Source organism: Olea europaea, chromosome 6 (assembly GCF_002742605.1).
Source record: "Olea europaea var. sylvestris chromosome 6, O_europaea_v1, whole genome shotgun sequence".
In the NCBI taxonomy this organism is placed as follows: Eukaryota; Viridiplantae; Streptophyta; class Magnoliopsida; order Lamiales; family Oleaceae; genus Olea; species Olea europaea.
Genome location: NC_036242.1, coordinates 22,557,690 through 22,568,742, shown reverse-complemented (window position 1 = coordinate 22,568,742; position 11,053 = coordinate 22,557,690). Strand labels below are relative to the sequence as shown.

The 11,053-nt window shown below is 32.4% G+C and overlaps 1 protein-coding gene across 1 annotated transcript; it reads left to right on the top strand.

Moving 5' to 3' along the window:
- The first annotated feature begins 1,648 nt into the window (after positions 1 to 1,648).
- On the top strand, positions 1,649 to 2,138 carry LOC111396533. The gene has a single exon (XM_023022947.1). It carries the CDS (start codon positions 1,757 to 1,759, stop codon positions 2,036 to 2,038), a length of 282 nt encoding a protein of 93 aa, XP_022878715.1. The 5' UTR covers positions 1,649 to 1,756; the 3' UTR covers positions 2,039 to 2,138.
- Positions 2,139 to 11,053: the final 8,915 nt, after the last annotated feature.

Here is an 11,053-nt window from a genome sequence, read left to right as displayed (position 1 = left end):
TAAAGTTTTGATTTGATCATTTTGAAAAAACTTAAGATATTGAACCATTACATTTTGTGCTAATTCTTAGATACTATAATTATACATTTAACATGCAATATTGAACTAGATTTAAATAATTCAATTTATTAACTTATTTTTATTCTTTAATAATTTTCAGTTGATTCCAACCTCCTAACTAAACATACCATTATTGTATCAAATTTTTAGTATCGATTAAGACGAGAATGATTTAGGAATAATTGGCATTAAACTTTTCCATTTGAATTTTTCTTTAAAAAAAGTAATATTGCCAATTATTTGGGAGAGGGGAGGAGTGGGATGGCTTTAAAATTAGCATGAAACTCGACTTACTTTATTTTTTCTCATACTTTGGCTCGATTGAGATGCACATACTCTTGTTTATATTTTGTAATACGGCCTTTGGTCACTAACATTAATATACAATCAAATTAAAGATAATCCAGCCAAAAAATATGCTTATATTAGGTCTTAATATCATTCTTCTCTATTATAATTTTATATTCAAATAAATTTTTCATGTGCATAAAAATTCTAGATGCTCAAATTTTAAAAAAGAAGAATAAAAAAAATCAAAGAATATTCTAATTTATATGTACTGCCTTTTCCTTCGGGACTTTATACTAGAATCATAGAAGTGAACGCGTAGACTTATATTCTTTTCTTTTTTGGTTAGAGGAGCCCAAATTTGACTTAAATTAAATAACATAATTCTTTTATTTCCGCAGAAGCCGGTCTATCTTGAAAAGATAAATAAAATTATTTCTTTTGGTCAAAAGAAACTCTTTTTTTTTTTTTTTTCTCACGTCAATTTGCAACCACTATTAGTCTATTTAATTTATAAAAAATCAGCAAGTTTGGCTAATCTTAAATACAAATAGGTAACTTTTAATTCCACTATGGTTGGTTTAAAATTTTAGATTTTAAATAAATAAGCAATTATGTATCCAAAAAATAAGCATCAATTAACTTTGTTAGAGCAGCTACACTAAGACAATGATCGGAGTAATATATGAATTTTTGAATTTGTCCTCAAATTCAAGTACTCGACCTCGAATAAGAGGTGAAAACTATCTAACTAGAGTATGATAGGGGTTGAAAAAATTTCTTTATAGCCGTGAAATGCACACAAATTGAATGAATTAAACACAAAAATAAAATAAATAAAAAATAAAAATCTCATGTTGGCCAACAGTTGCAATATGAGATGAAAGCTAGAGAAGTGGATGATTTTAGAACATGTTTGGCGAATAAATCCACAAACCTTTAGATTTTAAGCTGCGGTTCACTATTTTTTGGTGAAAATAAGTTCATCTAGGTAACTTATTCCATCTTACAGACTCGGCACACATTTAGCCATAAAATGGAATTATTCTTAAGTTATACTTATAATTCCATCTTAACATTACTTTCTGTGAAAATAATTAACTTTATTGTACTAATAGAAAATTATCTAACTTAAACGACTTATTTATTACTTGTAGATAAGGAAAAGCATTATTCTATTTCAAAATGCAGCATTTCGAGGAAGCAAAGGTCGTCCCGCCGTCTTGTTGGAACCGCTGTTCTGATTCTTCTGCAATTCCCTTATAAAGGTTCAATTCCATGTAATCTCTTCAAACAACAGCCTATAAACAAATCTCCCTCCCTCTCTCTCTCAACCTCCCTCCCTCTCTCTCTCAAATAACAGCCTATAAACAAATCTCTCTCTCTCTCTCTCTAGACGCTTACATCAATGGCATCAAACAGTTCATATGAAACGTCATGGGCTGATCAATGGGATCCAGAGCCCATGTACAATTACGACAGCAACACCAAAACTGGTGGTTCTTCCAAATATTCCAGCAAGGTCGGCGACAAGTTTGATAAATCAAAGGCGGTGGCTATCACTGGCATGAAGAAAATGAAGACTGGCGGTTCGGCGGCCATCACCGGCATGAGGAAAGTGAAGACCGGCGCCACCACTGGTTTTCACTGGATCAAAGAAAAGTATCAAAAGAGAACACAAAAGCATTAGGAAATGTTAATGGAAGAAAAGTTTGTTACAAGCGCATAGTATAGTATAGTTTACCTTGTTATATATATATCATTTTTATGTTAATTTGTATTAAAATTTAGAGTTGTTGCTAGGGATGAGTTTATTTGATTGATTGTTTTGTTAAAAAAATGTCAACTAATTTTAAATATATGCAACAAAACCAAAAATCCAAAATTGGCAAAAGTAGAAATCAACTGCAGCAAACCATTATACCCTGATATTCTAATGCTTCGATAAACTATATAGCGATCCAGGAAAAAAAAAAAAACCCTCATGGGGTGGCTGAGGTAGTGGAGTAGGTGAGCGTAGAGACTTTTGATCAAGAGTTTGATTTTCCCTACTAACACTTTCTCGATCGAGCCTGTCGCACTGGACTTGCTTAGTGTGGTTTACCTGGCTGGCGTGATTTGTAGGCTGTTACATCAGTTCGATGGTTTACCCAATGCGCATCCGAACGGTAGCGGCTGCGGGTTCCCCGTTACTTAAAAAAAAAAAAAAAAAAAAAAAAGGCCAAGAAAAAAATTGAATTCAAATAAGTTGCCTACAACCATATTCTAGACTCTCAATCAATAGTTGCACAAATAAGTGGTGTGGATTTTAATAATATTCAATCAAAAACTTCATTTGGCCTTCTGGTACAAAGTTCAACCTCATCACATGAGATTTATCAACACTACAAGAAATCAAGAACAAAACCAACAGCCTTCAATCTGCTCCAGAATTCGACTGGACTGTTTGAACTTTTACCATCAGAGCCAGACTTGATCTGTACAGCTTCTCAACAAGAAGGTGACCACAAAATGGAAATGCTCAATTTGACCCTTCTCACACAAGGTAACTCCTATCCCTACTCCAAAGTCACAAATATAGACTAGTTGCTACAGTAAATGAAATCACGAAGAACCCTTAAAAGCATTTGCAGATGAGGCAAATATCGTTTAAGAACAACGTTAATTATGTATTCAAGTCTTGTTTTTCCTTCATATTTTGGTGTTTTCATCTTCATCCTACTTTACTCTCCATTTTTGTTATATCCAATAATCTCAAACGATATTTATACTACGATGGAGATGGAAAATACTTTGGCAACCATCAAGTTGATGAACCAAGTCTCTTGGTTAATTTTGAATTGGTTCAATGGAACAAATTTCACCGGTGGCAAGACAAACTTAAGTTCATTTTAACGGTGTTAAAGATATTTTATGTGCTTGATCCAAGTTTGGAACCAATTTTTGACACAACCGATGAAGATTCTGAAGAAGTACTGGCCGAGAGAAAGAAAGAATAAGAGGACGAATTGATTTGTCGTTGTCACATTCTTAATTCCCTTTCCAATCATTTGTATGATCTCCTCATCAGCATGACTTCGGCAAAAGAAAATTTAGGAATCACTTGAAAACAAAATACAAAGCCAAGGAGGAAGGTAACTTCAAGTGATCGTCAAAAAATTGAAGGCAATCAAGATCAAACTTCCTGAATTATTTCAAGAAGGAGCAACTATGGCTAAATTGCCTCCAACTTGAAAAGGTCATAGGAAAAAGATTCTTCACAATTCCGAAATTTTTTATTCGAAACATATACAAAAATATCTTCGCTTAGAGGAAGAATCAAGAGCGCTAGATAAAACCCAAAAATTCTTATGAAGATTCGTCAAAACCAAATGACATGGACAATGTTGACCGCTCTAATAAATACTAAAATAACTCTTGGTCCTAAAATATAAGGAAAAATAAGTCCAAGGGACCTTACTATGGTTGTGAAAATTTGAGACATTATACAAAAGATTGTAGACATAAAAAGCAACCAAATAAGGAGGAAATATGAACTCCATTAAAGAAATTAAAGTTACGATGAGTGAAATCAATACAATTCAAAGCAAAATCCCGGATTGGTGGTAAGGAACCTATTCTATAATTCATGTTTGTTATGAGAAGTCACTTTTCAAAACTTATCATGACATTGTTGATGGACAAGAGATTTAAATGAAAAACGAAGGACTCTTTAAAGTGATTGGCGAGGGAATATCGATATCATCTTTACTTCGAAAAAGAAGATTACTTTGATCAGTTTTCTTTATGTACCAGAAATGAACAAAAACTTAGGTTCTTTTGGGAAAATGGGGAATAAAATCAGTATTTGAGTTGGGAAAACTTGTACTGACTCGAAATGGATATTTCATTGATAACTACTATTTGAGTGAAAGAATTGTCAACTTATGTATTATTGAGGATGATTCTAATAAAAATAATTCATTTGCTTATTTGATTGATTCAATTAATTTATGACATGGAAGATTAGCACACACGGGGTATTAGTGTTAAAATTTGATTGATATAATGTGAAATTGATTAGAAAAATGTAAAATTTTCATTAAATCTAGGATGATTAAAAAGTAATTTCGTAGTGTAGAAAGATCATCAAATCTACTTGAACTTGTACATTCAAATATATGTGAATTAAATAGCATGATAACAAGATGAGATGATAGACACTAGATTACATTTATAAATGACTGCTCTAGGTATACTTGTGTGTACTTACTTAAACATAAAGATGAAGGTTTTAATACATTTAAAGTATATAAGACTGGGGTTGAAAATCAATTAGGAAGAAAAATAAAGACTCTTATAGATGATAAATGTGGAGAATACTTCTCAATTGAATTCAAAATATTTTGGGAACAAAATGTCATCATACACCAATGTTTTGCATTACGTACACCTGAATAAAATGGTTTAGTAGAAAGATAGAACATAACATTCTAAGAAATTATTAATGCCATGTTGTTAAATGTTGAGCTATCATTTAATTTATGGGATGAAGCCTTACTTTGTGCATGCCATATAGTCAATAAGAATCGTTTAAGAATAAGGTTTCTCCATATGAAATATAAATACGAAGAAAATGTAACATAAGTTATTTCAAAGTGGATTGTCTTACTTAATGCAAGAACATGGTACTAAGATAATCAAATTAGGTCCTAGAGGTATAGAAAGTGCCTATGTAGGATACACCTCAAATAGTAAGGCCTATTGGTTATTTAACTTAGAATGAAATGTTATAATAAAATCAAGGGATTTAGAATTTTTCGAGAATGTATTAGCTACAAGAAATTCTCAAAATGAAACTCAAGTAAACATTCACACTTCAGAGAATCACATGTAGAAGCATCTACGAAGATGTTGAACTATCAAGTCAACTTCAAAAAGTAAAAGAGTTAGAAAAGAAAATGGTTTAGTATCAGACTAAATAGATTCCCAACTTATTTCTCTCTATTTAGTTGAGGGAGATAGGAAGGATATTATAAGAATAATTCATTTCGTTCTTCAAGTTGAAAGTGATCTTAAGAATTATAAAGAAGCAATGTCTTCTAGATATTGCATGTTTTGGAAAGATGTAATTAATGATGATAACCTTGATAATGATCTTGCTTTTATTAGCATCAATTTTTGATTTTACATATTCTACAACTGATGACAAAACAACATCCGTACATGGGGATCTCAAGAAGGATGTTTATATTAACAACTGGAAGGACTTGTTATACCGAAAAATGAATATAAGGTGTGTGAATTAGTCAAGTCCTTCTAAGAATTAAAATAAACACCTAAAAAATTGCATGAGTAATTTGACTCTAAAATTACGTCAAATGTTTATATACTAAAATGTGTGACTATGCTTTACATTTGTATGTTTTTATATGGATGATGTGTTAATAATTAATAATGACATAGAAAGAATTAAAGAAACAAAGAAATTTCTATCCTCAACTTTCAAAGTGAAGGATTTTGAACAAGTGCACATTATCCTTAGAATTAAAGATAAGAATGATAGTGGGGGTTATTCATCAAGTCAATTACATTGTGTAGAGAATGTGATAAATAAATACAAGCATTTGAACATTCAAGAGATAAACACCCCGTTGGATCCAAGTATCAAGTTAATAAAGAATGATGAAAGAGCAGTAGCTCAAATTGAATATGCAAGTGCAATTAAAAGTCTTATATACACAATACAATTTACAACATCAAATGTTGCATTAATTGTGAGTAAACTAAGCATGTTTACTAGCAATCCAAATTTGAAACATTGGAAGGCCATAGGGAGGTTTCTTGGTTATTTGAAGAAAATAAGAAATCTTGGACAACAATATACAAAGTTCCCAACTATCCTAGAAGTATATACCGATGCTAGTTCTAGGAATAAATAAGTCTATTTCAAGTAGAGTATTTACTCTTGGATGAGGTGCAGCTTCTTGGAAGACTAAGAAACAAACATGCATTGGTCGAAACAGGAATAAAGGCTGAGTGGCTAAGGGATTTTCTTTATGAAATTCCTTTGGATGCAAACAATATTTCTTCGATACCTATCCTTTATAATAGTTAAGCTACCCTAGCAGAGCATATTGCGAAGTATATAATAAAAATTTTAGACACATGAGTTTAAAACATGAATGTATCAGAAAATTAATCAAACATGGAATAATTTCTCTAAAATAAGTTAAGTCTAGTTAGAACTTAGCTAACATCAAGAAGGATCAGGTTAAACTCCTTAATTAAAAGTCCACCAATGGTAGCAACCCTATCAAAATATACAAAATAAGTATATCTAGGTTCAAAAGGTAATAACAAGTCATTTAATAAATGGATAAGTTTAAACACTATCAACTTATTTTAAAATCCTATCCTTGATTAATAGTGCTGCTTGTTATGACAAGAGGATGGGTTTATAAAACTCTCAATGAAGTTTGGTACGGGATACAAATATTTTTAAAAGTAACAAAGATACTGAAAAAATTTCACATATGTGAACCACGAGGTGGTGCAGCCTCAATAAAGAGTTAGAGTTTTTCTTTTAAAAATTCAGTGAATAGGATAAGTACAATGCCATAATAAAACTAAACGAATTTGAGGAACTTATGAAAACATAATACTTGTGATTGTAATTTCACCGGTATTATCACAAGAAATAACTGGTTCAAATCTCTCATTCTATCTCAAATTTCGATAATAATTTGAAAGATTTACATTATGGTTAGATTTAAATCAAAAGATATCTAATCTTTATGCATGAATGTTTCTTAGTTTGAATTTTGATTGATACAATTTTGAACAAGTGGGGGATCGTTGTATTTTGTTGTTCAAAATTAGTAGGTAAATCATTGGGCTTACATGTTGATGAATGGAAGAAAACATATATGGAAATTGAAGGAAATCAAAAGGGATTAAAATTGGCAGGACAGGCTACTTGAACGCCTATACGATCGCATCGGTCCTTGACTACTGGACTGAGGCCTTATGTCTTAAGTCATGCAATTGTATGGCTTTAAAAACAAGTTGTTAGATTGCTTTCAGATTTTGATTTACAACTTTTCATGAATGGTTGGCTTGATTTCATGGTGAATAATTGGAATATTTCCAAACAATCAATCAATTTCTTAACAATCAATATGCAAGAAATCTATTTTATTCTAAATTCATCAAACCTCTCATTCAAACTTATTCTTCAAAATTTCATATTGTTCATTTAGGAAGAACACTTGTGCAATTGGTATTCAATTTATAGGCTTGATTAATCCTTCAAATTATTTTTCGAAAACCCTTAAAAGCATTTGGAGATGAGGCAAATATCCTTTGAGTACAATGTTAACTACATGTTCAAGTCTAGCTTTTCCATTCTATTTTGGTGTTTCCATCTTCATCCTACTTTATTCTCTATTGTTGTTATTTCCAACACAATCACGCACAAAGAGTGAAACATCTCACCAAGAGAAGAAAAAAGAGGAAATCTCACAAAGAGATAAAGAACAATTATTGCAAGAAGAAAGAGATGGTCGAGAGAGAGAGAGGATGGCTAGATGTTCTGATGAAGAGATGAAAGAATTCAAATAATGAACTCTCCACACTAAAGCACAATTATTGTATCCCCAGTGCCCATCATTCACCTTATCAACCCTCAATCTAACGGTCCAGGTCCATGCAACTAGATCTAACAACAAGTTCAAAAGGCATTTTTCTTCCAAACGGCGCATAGACTCCAGTGTATTGGGCCATCACTTGTGGAGGTTAGTTTTTAATTTAGTCTTCAATCTTGGATCAAGGCCTATGAGGCATTTTATTGGAACGTGGTTTTCATCATCATCACAAGGTTTATTTAGTCTCACAACCTATCAAATCTCCACTTGGTACCAAAGAAACCATATAGAGAAATCTCTAGTCTCTTAGTCCCCCATTTCTTTAGCATTTTCCATTCTTACCCACAATCAAACAAATACAAATCGATAGTTTCTCAATCAAGAATCCAATATAAATTGGAACCTACAAACTTTTACCAATGTACAACAAACTTTAACAACTTTTTGACTCTATCAAGTGCAACCTTAGTACCCATATCTGAGTGATTGTATTATGAGAGAACTTTCACAAGTCTTGTCACAAGTCTTACCAACTCTTGAGAAAATTATCTTTATTAAAATATAATCTAAGAATATATTTATTACGCTCATGAAAAATAGAGTTTCTACAAAATGTATATCAGATTGACTATTTGAATACACAACTACATTATCACTTAAAATGCATGGTTCATTAAACAAACTTGACACTGAACCTATTTAATTGCTCCAATTGTAACAATGCATTAAGTGGATAGTGAAAAATATGTTGAAGTTATGATTGCCAACTAATGCAAGAATTACTCAAAGTAAACATATAAGAAAAAGCACTATCTATTAGCTCTATCCATATCTACAAAATCTTTTAATTTCACACATTCGATAGAAAGTGTAAATATTAGACCTATATTACTTATTATTTCTATGTACCCAAGCAACCACTTCAAAACCTCCCAAAGATTGGGACCTAGATTGGATATAACCCTACTAAGTATACTCATAGTAAATGATAGGTTAGGCCTAGTACCCAACATCAAATACATAATAGAACCAATTGCATTTGAATATAGAATTTTGTTCATGTATTCAATTTCTTCATAATTAGTAGGTGATTGATCTTCAATCAAAACAAAATAATTTGCTAAACACAATGCAAGAGATTTACATTCATGCATACAAAACTTGATATTTATTTATTCTCATATTTGTCTCTTAACAGATACTTTGGGATGGAAGATATAGAAGCAATAGTATTTTTAAATGGGCTTATTTTGGAAAAGAAACATTGACACCAAATTGCATTCATGGAATATAACTTCAAATGATGGTACAAAGTCTTAAATTGGATTTTCAGTGTGCATCAAATATTGGGATTTTGTGATGATGTTATATATTGCCAAAAGCAATGGTTGCTCCTACTTTACTCCTATTAAGAGAAATAGGGATTGTTGACATCATTTTTCGTAGGGGTAGCCTGGCCAACATTTGCCCATACACACTAAGAAAAACCTTTAGCAATATGAGATATTCTTTGGCAATTGGGGAGTGATCGTATGCATCGCGACGGTCAAGTCAGTTGATGATCTAAGTATTTGGGTATGGGACGTATTTTAGATGTAAGCCACTTATGTAAAAAGGGGTTCTTCTTTGGGAAAGTATGTAAAAAAAATAGAGAAAGCAAAGTTATAGCTTTTAAAATCTAAACTTGCATTACCTGTGAATGACACAAAGTCTGAACATTTATAATAGGAGGAGTGAGCAAGAACCCTTGGATTAAAAGACACATGGCCTCATTCGAACAGCCATTTTAATCAATCAAACGTATTTAATGTTATAATCTTTTTTGCCGCCCTAAACCTATCGCATAGAGCTTTAGACTTGAACTTATGGTTTGGTAGGGTAGTTGTTGCAGTAAATTGTCACATCAATCATTCATTGAAGATTTTGCATGGAAGATTCTCTGCAAAGCTCCTACTTGCCTCACCTCATCCATGAGGCTCAAACTTCTATATAGGTTCGGTCACAATACATGGGTTTAGCCTCTTCATGGATGTTCAACCAAATTGCTACATAGGCAAAATGACATGGACTATGGGCCCATGCTCGCTTATTGTGTGGCTATTACATGATTATACTTGGAACATCACTGAAAGAGCCATAACAATGGTCCCCCAAGTCCATACATAGTTATTCATATAATGCATAGATTTTTGGGTTAAGTTTATGGTTGTTATATGTTCTATTCTTGAAGAAGCTGTGGTTTATCGTGGACTATATCACGTTGTTTGAACTTGTGCTTTTATAGCGCCTTCCAATTGCAAAGAAATAATGCAGGACGATAGTACCTAAAGTTAAAGTTTGGTTATTTATATAATTTGTGGAATGCCAATGTTTAGTATGAGTAGACTTTCATGGCAGTATGTGAACCTGATCGTAAGCGAAGCCCTAGTATTGAGGGCAAGCTTGTTGTAGTAGTTGAGGCTTGTGATAAGGTTGAAATACACTTAGGCAATGCCCTTGCATTGAGGACGAGCCTATTGATGTGGTTGAAACTAGTGATAATGATAAAAATCACTAAGACGATGCCTTTGCTACGAAGGCGAGACTGTTGATGTAGTTGGAGCCTATGATAAGGTTGAAAAATACTTAGGCGATGCTCTTGCGTTGAGGACAAGCCTATTGATGTATTTGAAGACTGTGATAAGCTGATATACACTTAGGCAATGTCCTTATGCTGAGGGCTACCTTGTATAAGGAGATAAAGCATATAATAAGGCTGAGATGCATTTAGGCAATGTCCTTGGGCGAGTATGTTGAAATAGTTGAAGCCTGTGGCAGGGCTGAAATACATTGAGGCGAACCAAATACATGCTGGCTATGATAAGACATTGATGGGATACGTGCCATAATGATTTCAAGCGTTCTTATTTTTCCAAAAAATAGTAGTGAGGCCTTTTTTAATGCATGTATTGCATACGCATTACATACGCAATAATAATTATCTGTTACAATTGTTGGGGATGATGCATCCTATGTGCCCATATTTTGCATAAGTTGATCTGTGCCTTTTATTCAAATTTCAAGGAGAATCTTTTAAGCTT

Excerpts from the sequence above, each read along its gene's own strand:
- LOC111396533 (XM_023022947.1), top strand. The coding sequence starts at position 1,757 with ATGGCATCAAACAGTTCATATGAAACGTCATGGGCTGATCAATGGGAT.